A 15,173-nucleotide genomic window follows, 5' to 3' on the forward strand; every position below is an offset into this window, starting at 1 on the left:
ACAGAAAAGGTATACTCGGGGCTGTTTTCTTGTGATCATCTGAATCTTTCCAGCCCTGATTTATAGCCCTAGTGTTAATTATAATTATAGCCCTTAATTAATTATAGCCCTTAATTATAGCCCTTAATTAATAAATTAATTAAGGTTTGCTGTTTTGATTTCTCTACCTAATATACCACTATCCAGTGAGCTGGTTTCATAAATACAATGCTATGTTTGGCTTAATAATGGAATACTATACACATCAAAACTGAGTTCATGTAATAATCCTACATAAATCACAAGAAATTCGGCTTAATATGTTATGTAAATACAGCCACACTACTTTGTTTGCCATTGTCAGTCTTTTGGAGTAGCTTAAAAAATAAAAACCATAGGCTTGCATCAAAGTTTGTTATTTACCCTTAACAGAATAAAAACCCTTTATGAATTTATATTGACATGTTTGGGGAATACCAATCTCCCTGATATTCCAACTATTTCGAGATATCAAATTAATATATCTGAGCATGCATTCAGATGCTGGAATTATACCCTGGAATTAATATTCATTGTGATGAGTACATGTGTGAATGTATGCAGGGTAATGCAATTACCTTTAAATATAAATATGATTTGCTTCTGTATTGCTCATTTTGAATCCACAAACTGGACTTCTTTCTGAAAAATCCTGCCATTATTAAATCATTTAGCTATTGCATTTGATTTTAATTTCAAGAAACAAAGAGTAGGCTGTGCTAGATAGGGAAAAAGAGGATTGGAAATTAAAATGACAGCAATCAGGAAATGACTGCTAACCATCTGCTGTTGAAAGTTAAGAGAGCTGAAAGTATAGTTTTAAGCAGAGTAAAGTACTTAGAACTGCATGCCTGAGAAGCATTAGCCATTTGGATGCTTTAGCCCTATCACATGCCTGTGCTCATTAGAGAAGTTGTGCATTAAAGATTGTCAGATTTGAGTAGTCTTATTAACGAAGCTGACCATTTTAAAAAGGAATGCTTTTCACTGTTTTAGAAAGTCCACATTGCCTGCAGTAGAATTGTGCTGGGTCTTCTATTTTCACATAAATATATATATTTATTTTAAATAATTTAGTGCAAATATTTCTATTTTCTCTTGCTGTACAAAAAAACCAAGCAAATTAATTTCTGCTGTTGTTCTGCCTAATGCCCAGGCTTCATAGATAGGGAATTCCTAAATAGATAGTTGTTTTTGCAAAAGCTATCCTCACATATCTACATAATTTGTAGAATATCACAATTATAGAATTACAGAACTGAAAAGGACTGCAAAGACCATTACCAGCAGCCTCCTACTCAGCCTACTACAAATTAAAAGTACCCCAATAATGGCAATTCAATCTTTGCTTTAACATACAGTATCTAATAAATGAAGCTTATTGCCTTACTTGTAATTGATTCCAGTGACTTATTATTGAATGTATTTTTAAATCTTCTGCTGGAATTTGTCTTCTTTAGCTTAAATTCTATATTCTCAGATTTGCACTCTTGAGTTGAAAGAAAAATGGTTTTGAGATTTTGTGTTATCCATTCAGAATCTGATTGTCATATATTTCATCTTTTAATGTGTTTATTTACAGTATGTACATATATAACAATATTGAATTTACATAGCGTTTATTATTCCAAAATAATCTATATTTATACAGCATCTAGCATGAAGTTTGAAACAAGATACTTCCAAATATAATCCTTTATTCAGTGGATAATGGAAGATTTCCAGTAACATGAGCTATGAAGCATCTCAATACATGGATTCCAACATAATTCAAAGAACTGTGGAAACAAAGACAGAATTATTATATTAGCAGTCTCATAAAAATAAATTTGCATTTGTTCTCTATTCTTGCTCTTGCTCTTGCTCCTTTGCTTGAGTAACAACTCTTCCTTAGAGTTTAGGTTCAGCTAAATGGAAGCACCTAGTCAACCTTGGCTGATCTCATGATCCTGAGCAGTCAGCTTTGGTAAATATTGGGATGGGAAACCAAGATTGTAGGTTGTAGATTAGATTGATAGCAAGTAGCAACTGAAACTCACACTTCAATACAAGGCAATGGCAAACTACTTCATATTATTGCAAGAAAACAACATATGACTTTGTTATCTGTTACCTGATAGGAAAAAGTTGAGGAAAACATGTATGAGCATTTTTCTTTACATAGTCTTGAATCTGTAGCACATGTTTTGCCATCACGGATTTTGGTGCTTTGTCAATTTTGGTTAATACAAGCTGTCAAAAGACAAAAACATACCCACCAAAAGTAGCTTAGAACACGTTTGTGAAACTTTAAATTATTTTTAAGTTCAGCAATGAATTATGGTAGGTTAGGGATCCTCACAGGCTGTTCTTTAAAAGAATAAGACCCTGTCCTCTCCTTTTCCAACATTTTTTACTTTGAGATATATTTTTTGAATCTGAATTTCACCAACAGGTTTTATTCCTACCTACAAAGCACATGGCCTAACTGAGCAATCTCTGTGGGTCAAACAATTAACTAATATGGTTGGATGTAGACTAAATTATAGTAGCCATATTTGAATCCTGCTGAAAGCACTAGAACAGGGATATCAAACTGGCGTCCTGTGGGCCAGATTCATCATGCACAGGCCACACCCATCACGGCTCCACAAAGGCAAAAAAGGGTGCGATACGTCATGTGACATGATTGAGTTTGACACCCACGCATTAGAAAAAGTAAGTTATAATTGTGAACTCAAATGGAACTAACTAACTTCTGGGTATTTACAGTGGACATAGAAAGTTATACACCCCTCTGAAAATGAGATTTTTGAGATGTAAAAGAAATCAGACCAAGATAAAACACTTCAGATTATTTTTTTCATTTTTAATATAGTATATAACACATACAATTGAATTGAAAAGCAAAACTGATCAGGGGTGTGAGGAGTTTTTATATTCACTGTATACCTCTTAAGGAATGAAGTCCACAAGTCAGTGATAAAGGAAGCACATAATATAGGCACATAATATAAATTTAGTTAAGTGCTTAACAATCCATTTCTTGCAGGTAACACCATCTTTTTTTAAAGCTTAATATTTAGAATACATTATGTTGGAGCAAAAGGGTTTATGTCAGGATTAGGCAACTTATTTAAGAGGGACGGAAATGTTGTATTCATTATGCCATTATACTTCCACATTAATTTCTATGAATGTGATGGTTAAAATACTGCAGACATTTTAGTACAATTTTAAAACCCCTGTTGGTGAGAGCAGCATTTTAATTACAAATTTTATTGTTTGTATGCACATCTCTGACTAAACTGGAATATAATTCCTAAAAAATTAGCTGCTTCTGTTTCTTCACAAGTTTTTTTTAAAATTATCCTAGACCAATATTTTTTAACCTTAACAACTTTTAAGAAGTGTGGACTTCAAAGGCAGGGCCTGATGTTGCTATAACACGACATGCAATCTTGGGGCTCCAGGATTGCTGTCGAATCTCTGTTGCTGGATGGTTCTTTTTGGACCTAAACCGTCCTGAAGAGACGGTGATAGAGAAGGGCATATTCTGCTGATCTCAGGGACATCGCAAAGTTCCTGATTGATCCAGGAGAAAGCTCTTTTTGCCAGCTGCAAGAGAAGTAGCCATTTTAAGCTGCATAAGGTTGGGACAGACCCCCGAACGGAAGCTGTGCAGGACAGTGTGTGTCAGAATTGGTGAGATAAACTTTACTATTTACTATGAGAGAAGAGAATACCCAAAAAACTTAAAGTAAAATTAAAAGTGAAGGCAGAAGAGAGCAAGTGGCGGATTAAGCCTGTATTAAAATTAGAGTTATCTTTTTTTTTAAACTCCTTTTTTTTGGATGGAATTCTTACAAATGCCTCTTACTTTTTAAATTGGTCTGGTTTCTTTTTTCCTTCTTCCTCTATTTTTCCTCACTTTTTGTATCTGTGGAGCAAGAATCTCTTCCTTTTTGTAACGTTTGGGCGGATTATACATTTTAAGCATTTTTTTTTCTTACACCTCGTAACAAAGAGAAGGGTAAAAGCAGAATAAAATGAAGTAACATTGCTGGCCAGAGGCTTGGAAACACTAATTCCTTTGATCATTTGACTTATATGTTATATGTTCAAGTCGTTGATTTTGTTTATTGAAAGGAACAGTGGGAAGAGCATGAATTGTTTATACAGATGTTCTTCTAAAATATTATTAGTAGCTGGACTGGAGTAAAGAGAAAGCTTGGACTTGAAAGACTATAGTGAATTTGTTTGACATTTAGCAACAACCCTTGGATGTTTTAGTGGCAGTGTTTACAACTTGGAAAAATGGCGCAACAGGAGGAAGAAAAATAATTAATTTTGCAAAATAATTATGCTAGGAATCAAAAAAATGCTAATAAGTACAGAGAACATCGAAAAGAATCTTAGGATTATAGAGCAAAGAGTAGAAAGAATGGGAGGAAGAACCGAGAATATCCATAAAACGATGATGAAATTTGAGGATAGAATTCAAAAAATTGCAGAAAAACATGAACAAAGTGATAAGAAAACTGTTGACATTGGAGAGCTTGATGAATTGGAATTCTATCTTAGACCTCAAAACATGGAAGAAGAAAGGGGAGAAAATTTGGCAGAGATAAGGAGAATACCTTTGGCAGAAGCACCAGTGATAACCAAAGACAAGCAGATGGAAAGAACAGATGAAGAGTTTCGAGTCTTTAAAAGATATGCAGTGAACAACAAGTTGCTAAGAGAAGTCAACGTAAGATTTATTAAGAAAACAACTAGAATACAGATTTTACAAATGGCATGAGATATTGGATGACACTATTTCTGGAAGGATACAGGATGAGGAAATGAAATGTTACATCAAAAATTAAGTTAAACTTAGTTAAATTTTGAGTATTATGTATAAGATAAAGTAATAATAGTTATAGTTGAATAAATGATTAACAATGATAATAATGTATCTATATATACTAGAGGGATAATATGGAATTTTATATAAACTGTAAGTGAGAATATAAAGATGTAACACCATTGGATGATTCCAGGATAATGTAATGAAATGTCATAACATATAATTCACTTTAAATTTAGCATGCTTCACACAAAAAGGAGGTAATAATAGTTATTCTCAATGAATGTTTTATAATCATAATAATTGTATATCTATATATTTGATGATATAAACAATGGAATGTGCTGAAATGAGTAAGTTGACATATGAAATAAGAGAACAAGAATATAAATAATTTTATAGGATATGGGATTTATCTTATCTGTGGTTAGATTAAAAAAAATGCACATGGAATTGAAAATTATTAGAGAATGTTACCAAAAATGAATCAGAATAGGGTATAAAAATGTTTTATTATTGGATATATTGAAAATGATGTAATGAACTACGACAATATAAATGAACTCATATTTAGAATATTTTGTTTAAAATGAGGAAATAATAGTGAAAGTCAAATAAATGAAGTACTATAATAACAATGTATATAAACATATTTGATTGACAATATGTGACTATATAAAGTTTAAGTGATGACTATGGACAGGATGCACAGAAACCTTGTAACCAACAGACACATTGTACGTAATGGAAGATGTTTTTATGTTATATGTTTTTGTCTGTCTATGTTTGTTTAAAAATAAAGAAACTTTTTAATATAAAAAAGAAGTGTGGACTTCAATTCTCAGAATTCTACGGTTGAGAAATGCTTTCTTGGATATAATCAACAGAGTCTCACTAGATGGTATTTACGCTTTCCAGTTACTGTTATATGATTTTTAGAGAATCTTAATATTGTATATTCATTATTTTAAAGCAAGGTAAGTACCATATTTTTTGGAGTATAAGGTGCACCTTTTTCCCTCAAAAAAGAGGCTGAAAATCTGTATGTGTCTTATACACTGAATACAGCATTTTTTTGCCTCCTGAAACCCTGCCCCTTCACCAAAATGGCCGTGCATAACTTATAGGAGGCTTTCAGAGAGCTCCTGGGGGTTGGGGAGGGCAGAAATGAAGGAAAAATGGGCCATTTTTGTTCAATTTTGCCCCCCAGCCCCCAGGAGGACTCTACAAGCTTCCTAATGCCCGTTTTTGGACAAAAAACAGGACCATTTTTGCAAAAAAAGGCCGTTTCTTGCTCATTTTTGCCTCCCCCCCCCCGAACATTCTACAAGCCTCCTAAGGGCTATTCATGCCCTTTTTTAAAAAAAAAAAGAAATGGGCCTGTTTTCATGGAAAACGGGCCCTTTTTGGGAGGTTTGCAGAGTGCAAGAACTTTTTTTTTTAATTTGCCTTTTCAAAACCTTGGTGTGTCTTATACTCCGATGTGTCTTATACTCTGAAAAATAAGGTATGCTACTTACAACATAAGGGATCCCAAATTCTTCTAACATTTCTACAGCAATGTTATCCATTTCATGAATTCCTTCTTTAGCGTCTACTAATAAGAATGTACGCTTCAAGCTGCAGTAAATAGAAACAGAGTCACAATTTCTCACAAACAATATGAAAAAAATAACAGTCAAGCATGAGAAATAGGTGATTTTTGATTCTAATTTTTAAGTTAGTTCGGAATTCTATCATTCTACCGTACATTTATACCATTATTCTGTGGTAAATTCTCCTTTGGCAGAACAACAGAGGTAAGCATTTTGAAGGAAGATACATTTTGCTTTTGAGAAAATGTGCTGCTACAGATAGAATTGAAATTAGAGCAATATGGCTTCTCCCATACTTCAGGAATTACTTTAAAATTTAAAATTTAAAAAGTGATTATAACAGCATTGTATCGTATCCAAATTTAATTGTTGTTTCACCTAAACATTGTTTTGTATGCCCAAGCACATCTCTCTAAATTTTACAACTCTGTTCCCCTTCCTAATCTCACAGAAAAATTTCCAAGAAATTATAATATTCAATCTTACTTTGTGCGTTGACTTAAATAAGGCTCCACCATCTCTGCAAAATCTTTGGGTGCTTTAAACCCATAGCCTGGCATATCCACCAAAGTGAAGAATTTTCCCACTTTGAAAAAATTCATTTTCTTTGTGTGACCCTGGGGGAAAAAAAGGAGCTTTTTCTTCCTGACTTCTTTCAGGTAAAGCATTATGGAATCTATGAACTTATTTAAAATGTACTTTTAAAAATATCATAAGTTCATGACAAAGTCTAAAAAAATTATCTGTCATATCCTGAACATAAAATAAAATATAACACAAATCTCTAGATTATTGCATATAATCTGCAACTCAAAAGACATATACAGCAGATTCATTTTTAAAGCAATACTGTAGTGTACTGCAAAACATCTAAAATGGAGTAAAAAGTGTCTTATTTATATGTATCTCACTTTGACATTCTATTAAAACAACTGAAGTAGTTTCAGTTTTCAGCCAGGATAGCCAATGGATGGGTTTAGTTTGGAACCATATCCAAAATATCTTGAAAACACTAAGTTTTTCTATTAAACTGTTCCTGACGTAACAGAATATTAGATCTCACTGTAATAAAGGAATATACCTATGTAGTATTTACAGGTCTACCATGTAAATTCTCAATCTTACCAGGTCAAGCAGAATTTCTGTTTAGGTTTTACACACACTGTTGAATAAAATGTAAATAGGTTGACTGGACAGAACATAGATGTTATTTGTATATTCTGTAATCCCTCATTAACACTTTAAAATGTTCACCCGGTAATTATGAAACTCTGACCAATTTAGATGTGTACGATGCACTTATTCAAAAATTTTACCTGACCTTAAAACGATATTGTTTCAGGAATAAAGTTTCACAATACAGATATAACTTGTCTTGCTTATGCTCTATTCACTTTGAAGAAATGTAATCAATCCTCAAAGGAAACGTACAGGTTGTTTGGAAATTCTGACTTCAACATCAGGGGCCAATGAAAACAATGCTTTAATTAAAGATGATTTTCCGACATTGCTTCTTCCTAAAAAGCAAACCTGGAAGAAAAAATTATAGTGATTTTACTATTCTGTCCATGATGCAATAAAGGACATACTATTTAAACAAGGCATATTGATAGTAGCCTGGCGCTCTCCAGATGTGTTGGTTAGTGTCAGGAAGCTGGCGTCTTTAATACCAACTTAATATCTGCAGTATCCTGAAAAGGGGCCTGGGTCCAGCAATGGATACAGAAGGAATTGCTGATGAAAACACTTTTTTTTTGTAGCCATACAGAAAACTCAAGATTTGCAAAATGTAAGAACATCTATAGAAGACATGTGGTCCTTCTAGGAAATGGAAAGCATTGAGAAATTCTATGGGCTATCCAAATACTCCAGAAACAAATTCTTAATAGCCTGCCTAGTAAAGTGAGCACATGGAAACCATATTCTAATTTTATTATTTTGTAAATCTTAGGCTGCACTGTAACATTGTATCCAGGATGTTTTTAAAGAGGAACCAGCCCATTGGAGGCATTTTATCTTGGCCTCACATGTGGGGTTGGGACAACTGGGATCTAATCATATATTTTAAATAATTACAATTATACTTAAAACATTCCTACTGGTCTCCAATAAATGGTCCTGACACAAATTGGTTATGTTCCCTCTTGCCAGCATCAAGATTTAAACTTTGCTGCTACCCAATGGAGGCTAAGCTCTCATCAGCAGTCACCTTATGTGACTTCTTCCAAAAGACAGCCTAAAACCATGATGGCAAACATATAGCATATGTGCCAGAGGTGGCACACAGCCGTATCTGTGGCCAAACGCACTGTCGCCAGCTGCACCTTGGGGTTCTGTCATGCGCATGTGCACTGGCTGGCTGGTCCGGCATGCATGTGTGTGTGGCCAGCCGCTCTCTTCTGGATTCCATTGCGCGCATGTGTGACGACCAGCTGGCGGGGAAAAATGCACGCAATGGAACTCGAAGAGAGCGGCTGGCTACACACACATGCGTGCTGGCACAGCTGGTTGGCGCGCATGCCTGCGATAAAACTCAGATGCGCAGCTGGCTGACGCATGAATGTGCACCGGCCAGCTGCTGTCTTTCGGGTTTTGGTGCTCTGGCATGCTATGACTTGTGCTAGTTTTGGTGCCAATTTTTGTCTAGTTTAATCAGAGGAAACCCAGAAACCCATTGTGTTATTCGCACTGACATTACCATCACCATCTGAACAGCTGCCAAATTGACCAGAGCATCTACTATACCTAGCTGATGGACATTTAGATATTAAGATATTTTCTATTGCTCAATATAAGAAGCTAGTGTTACATTCAGCCATAAGGTTTCTTGCTTTCTGATAGGGGAAATGGTAAGACACTATCCTTTGGACTTGTTCTGAGGCCAATCGGAGAAACCTCTCAATTTAGACATGCCATCATGGCTTTTGACTATTCCAAAAATGTTATAAGCATTGAGGATAGTTCCATTTATGATGCTGCCTCCCTTGATGGCTGGAGGATTTTAGAGAATCCCTTCTGTAGGGGTACAGATTGTTTCCATTGGGAAACTACTTTTCCCCAAGTCCCACAGAACCACCCTACCAGGACCAGGTATGACTTGAATTGCCCCTCCCCCTTTTTTTCCTGTCCTTAGCAGGTGCCAACTTAATGAAGGGAAGGCAGCAGATCTGCTTACATGTCTTGCTTCTCTTAGGTGGGAAAAAGCTTCCTGGTGATCTCTGATGCTACCTCTCTCTCTTTCCGCTGGTTAACACTTGAATAGAAAGTCACTTGGAGATCAAGCCTCGACCATCTGCAGACTCCTGTTAGGGAAGGGAGGTATGTGGTTTGGAAGGCGCTATCGTTGGAACCAAGCAGTTCCAACCATAACCCTAACCCTAACCAATTTTGTTGTATTTAAGTACAATGTCAATAAAGATTATACTTAAACTTATATTACCTATCCACACCTCAACAACCACCGTCATAGGTGCTAATTACCTAGATTATCTTTATGCCACTTTCGGGGGGGGGGGGAGCTGCTCCTGAGCTCCAAGACTTTTCTGCTTACCCTCAACTAGTATTGCTCAAGAAAGAGCAGTGAATCAGGTGAGAAAATCCCCCCCTCAAGAAGTTAAAATATAAGATGTCATGCTCATTGTTAGCTTCTTTTACAAAATGACAGAGCTAGTTGCCATCTCTGCAAGCATTACCCACCAATCCATCTCTCCTCATGGCGTTGTGAACAAAGAGCTGGAGTCTTAGTCTTGTTTGCTGCCGCACATAAGCAAATACTTGGGTTGTTTCCCTATGCTTCCATCCTCCTCAAAATTCCTAAATCTCTCTTTCTCTCACTTCTCAATTAAACTAAAATGAAACCAAGGAGAAGCACTTCCTCTCTTGTAAAAGGTAGAGCTAAGACAGAGAGTTTAAACTTTCTAACCCAGTGGTAGTCAACCTGGTCCCTACCACCCACTAGTGGGCGTTCCAGCTTTCATGGTGAGCGGTAGGGGTTTTAATTTTATAAAGTAAAGTTACTTCCCTACTTTATAAATCACCATTACTGTGGAACCAGTGGGCGGCTAGAAAATTTTACTAGGAACAGAAATGCAAAAGTGGGCGGTAGGTATAAAAAGGTTGACTACCACTGTTCTAACCAAAGAAGTGGACTTAACTGATTCCTGATGTTTTAGATAGCCAGGATCAATATTTTTTTTTTAATTCAAGCTCACAAAACTTGCTAAGCTGCAATAAAACGGTAGGAGTTATCTTAGTGTTTCAAGCTTGTTCCCAAATTCCTGTAAGACGATGGTAATACTGATGTACAGAGGTTGAAAGAAACAAATGTGGGAGAAATTGTGCCTTAAAATGATATTTTCACTCCTGAACTACAATTGCTTTCATTGAATTGGCAATGTTACAAGATTAGCTTTGTTTATAGTTGCTATCATTTTGTTTTGTGGATCTTCCCATTTAAAAACCAAAGCTACAACGAACAAAAATGAATTTGGATTATATTTCTTGCAAAGCCAGGTACGTACCTGAACAATAACCCTGATGTAAAATAGAAAGAGATAAACAGACAGTATAAATCAGCTTCTGTTTATCTTTGAGTCATTTGTAATGATACAATAAATGATTAACCTAAGGGTTCTTCTTGGATAAGAAGCAAAAGTGCTTCAAAGAAAAAACAGAAAGTGCAGTTGACACTTGAAAAAGCACTTTGGGACAACCATCACCTGGATGACTAAGAATCTCCACAGACAATAAATAAGTAGATATTTAACCCCTTAATGGTCCATTAGCTGGGTTACCTTTGCAAGACTGCTATTTGGGCAGAATTCACATCACAAGGACTAAAAATTTGTTTACAATAGAGATATTCTGCAGTTAAAAAAACCCAGATTTCTACAATCTGGACTTTTAGAAACTTTTTTTCTTCTGTATCCAAACCTCTGCTCAACATGTCGAATAGCATAATTTTGATACCTTTTGTCCTCCTTCCTCTTAAACCTAAATAATAAAAATGGAACCTCCTTTTTACTGATCTTACCTCAGGCTCAGGCATTTCTGGGGCATGATCCATCCGGACCGCAGAAGTGGAATAATCAATGATATGTTGACGTGATGGAATGAAAAACCTCTCTGCTGTCTGAATGTCCTTCTGGTTAGGTTTGAAAATGCAGAAGGATGATCTGTCCACATTAGGAGACAAGAATTTTGCCAGATCTTGGAGAGGAAATGTTATGGCAGTAAACTGTTTTTCGGGGAGCTGTTGAACTTCTGTAAATGAAGCATACTGTACAGGAGTCCTTCTTTGGGCCATAAGCCGTTTCTGTAGTAGGCTGATATAGCTGCTAGATTTTGACAATTGATGCACCTTCACACATAGATTTTCCATTACCACGACGACTCAGTAAGTATAGATATGTAACTTCAAATGGAGAGTTTCAAGCCCAAATTTCTAGTGAGAAAAAGGAAGAAAAGTTAGCAATCATGATTGCTTTAACTCAGCTTTCTCTAACTTGGTGCCTTCAAATCTTATCATCATCAATCCCCTATTTTCAAGAATGATGGGAATTATCATTCCAAACATCTGGAGAGCATTTGGGTTGGGGATCACTTCCATAGGTAGTTAAAAATTGTGAACTAGAAGCTGTACAAATCTAATAACTAAATAATACCCCAAACATTTTACTCCTGCCCCCTGTAGCATTTTTTTCCCTTTAACGTATGGTGGCTAAAAGTATACATCAGGGGTCCCCAAACTTGGCAACTTTAAGACTTGTGGACTTCAACGCCCAGAATTTTCCAGACAGCATAGATGAATCCACAAGTCTTAAAGTTCCCAAGTTTGAAGACCTCTGGTATACATCATGTCATCCTGCATTTGCTCCTAGTGAATAAGATCCAATCACGTCAAAGAAATAATTTCCTTTTGCTAGATAAAATCGGATATTTAAAGGCAGATGTTTTTTGGGAGGGGGAGCGGAAGCTGCAATAAAGATTAAGCAATAAACAAAAGATAATCTGCAAGAAGGTGCAGCAGCAGTAGTTGTAATTGCTGTATAAAATGCATACATTAGAAGAGCTAAGTATTTTTTTTAAGAAATGCATTTGAGGCGGCGGAGTTGTTTCCCCAATGCGATGTCCTTCATAGGACAGGACATTAAATCGCCAAAGATTGAGCACACGAAAGAAACTTCAAAAGAAGGCACGCACAATCACAGCAGAAACGAAGGTCTCACCATTCACGCTTCTATCAGTACGGAAAGCCAGCACGCCTTACCCGGAAGCCGGGATTTGTTTGCTCCGAGGTCTTTGACCCGGACGCCAGAGAACATAGAGATAGAAAATGATAGGCTTTACGGTCCTCTTTGAATAGGGATATTCAGACATTATTCGCAAGGCAGTTTAAAAAACAAATCACGTTTTAGATACCCGTGTTGGAACCTGAATGAATTAAAAAGCATTTCCCTTCCGAAATTTTTACAGGTGTGGGAATTTGGCTTTGGCAATGATTACGAGTTCATATTTAGATTGATTCACCTTCTGCTCTTAGCCACAACTCGGTTTTCGCGTACATGTTGTGTGAATTTAATAGTTGTGGCTTATCCATCAAACAATGGATAACTCCATAAGAAAGAGGTGATAGAATAATAGTACCGTACATTTTGTTGGGGGAGTATGTGGCTTTTCATGTGTAAGCAGGCTTCATAGGTAGATCCGTTTATTAAAAATGAACTTATGCCATATATAAGCAATAGGAAATCATCAAGAGTAGATAAATCTTGGACCATTTATAACATTAATAAGACAACGGTTTAACATGAAATACGCAAGGTGTTTTGCTTACAGTCAGTGATTATGCTCAGCAACTAGCATATCAAAGTCTATGTGTTCACATTTTACTTTTATTCAGAGTTTTATTACTCAAGCAAAACAGATGTGCTCATGCATCATGTCCACCCTAAGCCAAACATATCAAAATATGATTTAGGGCTTATCAGCATTACAGTCTTAAACCGCCTGATTTTTGTATGTAAATGAAGCTGTCAGAACAAAATGTTTGGTTTCAAACACTTCTGAGTCCCTGTAAGCAGTAACACAATAATACCGTAATATATTGTTTGACAGCTAGGTGGCAATACAGGCAAAAAAGCATTTTTCGGGGAATGTTGCTATTGTAGAGAAAAAAGTTAGTTGTGTTGGGGAAAACTTGAAAGTTTGTGTCTGGTTGTCAATCGGCCTGATCCAAACCTTCAAATCTATCTTGCTTGTGCTGGCTGCCTATTTCTTTTTTTTTCTATGGCAAATCTTGATCAAAAACACTATTTGGATATATTCTGGTAGTCACAAAAAGTTTTCAGGCACTTTATCTTTCAAGTGTTTTTAATTATTAGGGATCTCCTTTGTTCTTGTGCAAAACTTGGGCTTTATCCAACCATATTAATATGCTCCTTAGTAGGAATAACTAAGAACTGGGATGTTAGTAAATAGACGGAAAAATGATTATTATGCAGTAAATTTAATCTGGCTTACATTTGTGAATAAATATTCAGGCAAAGAATAAAAGGAAGACATATTTTTCAGAAATATAAAAATATTAAATATTTGTCATTAATGTTAATATTTAGTATTAAATTATATGTACATACTATTTTCTACAATAAAATATCTATCTAATAAAAGATAACATAAACCCACCATATACCTAATAGTTGCATGTAGAATTTATAAATTTATAATTTTTATAATTTATATTTTTTTTCCATGAGGCTTATAGAAGCAATTTTCAACAAGAAGCTAAATTTGTTATCTATTTGATATTGCTACAACTCCAAGTCACTGGGGTACTCTATGAGTCATAGTCCATACATTTTAAAGTTGATGGGGTTGAGAAGCTTGGGGCCATAATACAAGCCACAATTCTGAGAACAGGATTTTTCTGCTTACGCATACAGTATGAAAAAGGGGAATTTTGCCTGTAAGTCTTAGTTGTTTTTTATAACTTCTCAGACAATTTCTAATTATAGGCAGATGACACAGGCATGACATGGCAAATATAGAAGCCAGATTCTGGTGGAGAGAAAAGCATTGTCAAACAGATAACAATTTTAGCTTCTTGTGGAAAATTGTTTTTGTAAGTCTTATGGAAAAAAGAAATTATCACTATGTCTTTCTCTTACGTGAACACACAATGAATTGTGGAAAGTTATCACCCAGCCCTTTCCCAGAAAAATGAAATATCCTAGGAAATATTGAAAAGGCAGAATATTATATTTCTCTGGATGTGAAAAAGATAAAAGTTTTAAAGGGAAACTTCCTGCAACTTCCTACCCCCTCCCCCTTTTTGTCAATGGGCCATTAAGAAGGCCAAGCCAGTCCCTTTACATAATAAAGAGTTCTCCCCATCAGCTCCAGGGGGATAGGATTAAGGCATGATAATATAGGCACTTTACCCAACTCACCACATGGCATCTGAGAACTCAACCAAACCTGGATTCAAAACGCAGCCTAGAGAGTTGCCCCTGCATGGCCCCATGGGAGTCTGACAACCAATCAGAATACAAGCTCAAGATCAAAGGCCAGAGAGGGCATAAAACCAGGGACTCAGTATCTCAGCCCTTCCTTCTCTTTTTCTCCACCAACATTGAAGCATGTGATCACCTTTTCTGTTCAGGACTCAAGCCATGTGGTCCTGTCCACCAATAAACCATCTTTCCAAGCATGTCTCCAGTGTCTTTTCC

General features: G+C 35.8%; 1 protein-coding gene across 2 annotated transcripts; it reads right to left on the reverse strand.

Annotated features, from left to right (window-relative positions):
- Positions 1-3: 3 nt before the first annotated feature.
- GTPBP8 (GTP binding protein 8 (putative)) lies at positions 4-12,729 on the reverse strand. 2 transcript variants are annotated; one of them, XM_032219560.1, is made up of 7 exons: positions 12,672-12,729; positions 11,477-11,887; positions 7,876-7,974; positions 6,931-7,061; positions 6,370-6,469; positions 2,132-2,250; positions 4-1,796 (listed from the first exon to the last, which is right to left on the reverse strand). In XM_032219560.1, the coding sequence occupies exons 2-7, from the start codon at positions 11,822-11,824 to the stop codon at positions 1,715-1,717; spliced, it is 879 nt and encodes a 292-aa protein (XP_032075451.1). In that variant the 5' UTR covers positions 11,825-11,887; positions 12,672-12,729; the 3' UTR covers positions 4-1,714. The 2 variants fall into 2 exon arrangements, with proteins under 2 accessions (XP_032075451.1, XP_032075450.1); XM_032219559.1 differs by having other exon boundaries at positions 12,646-12,729.
- Between the last annotated feature and the right edge of the window lie 2,444 nt (positions 12,730-15,173).

Source organism: Thamnophis elegans, chromosome 6, assembly GCF_009769535.1.
Source record: "Thamnophis elegans isolate rThaEle1 chromosome 6, rThaEle1.pri, whole genome shotgun sequence".
In the NCBI taxonomy this organism is placed as follows: Eukaryota; Metazoa; Chordata; class Lepidosauria; order Squamata; family Colubridae; genus Thamnophis; species Thamnophis elegans.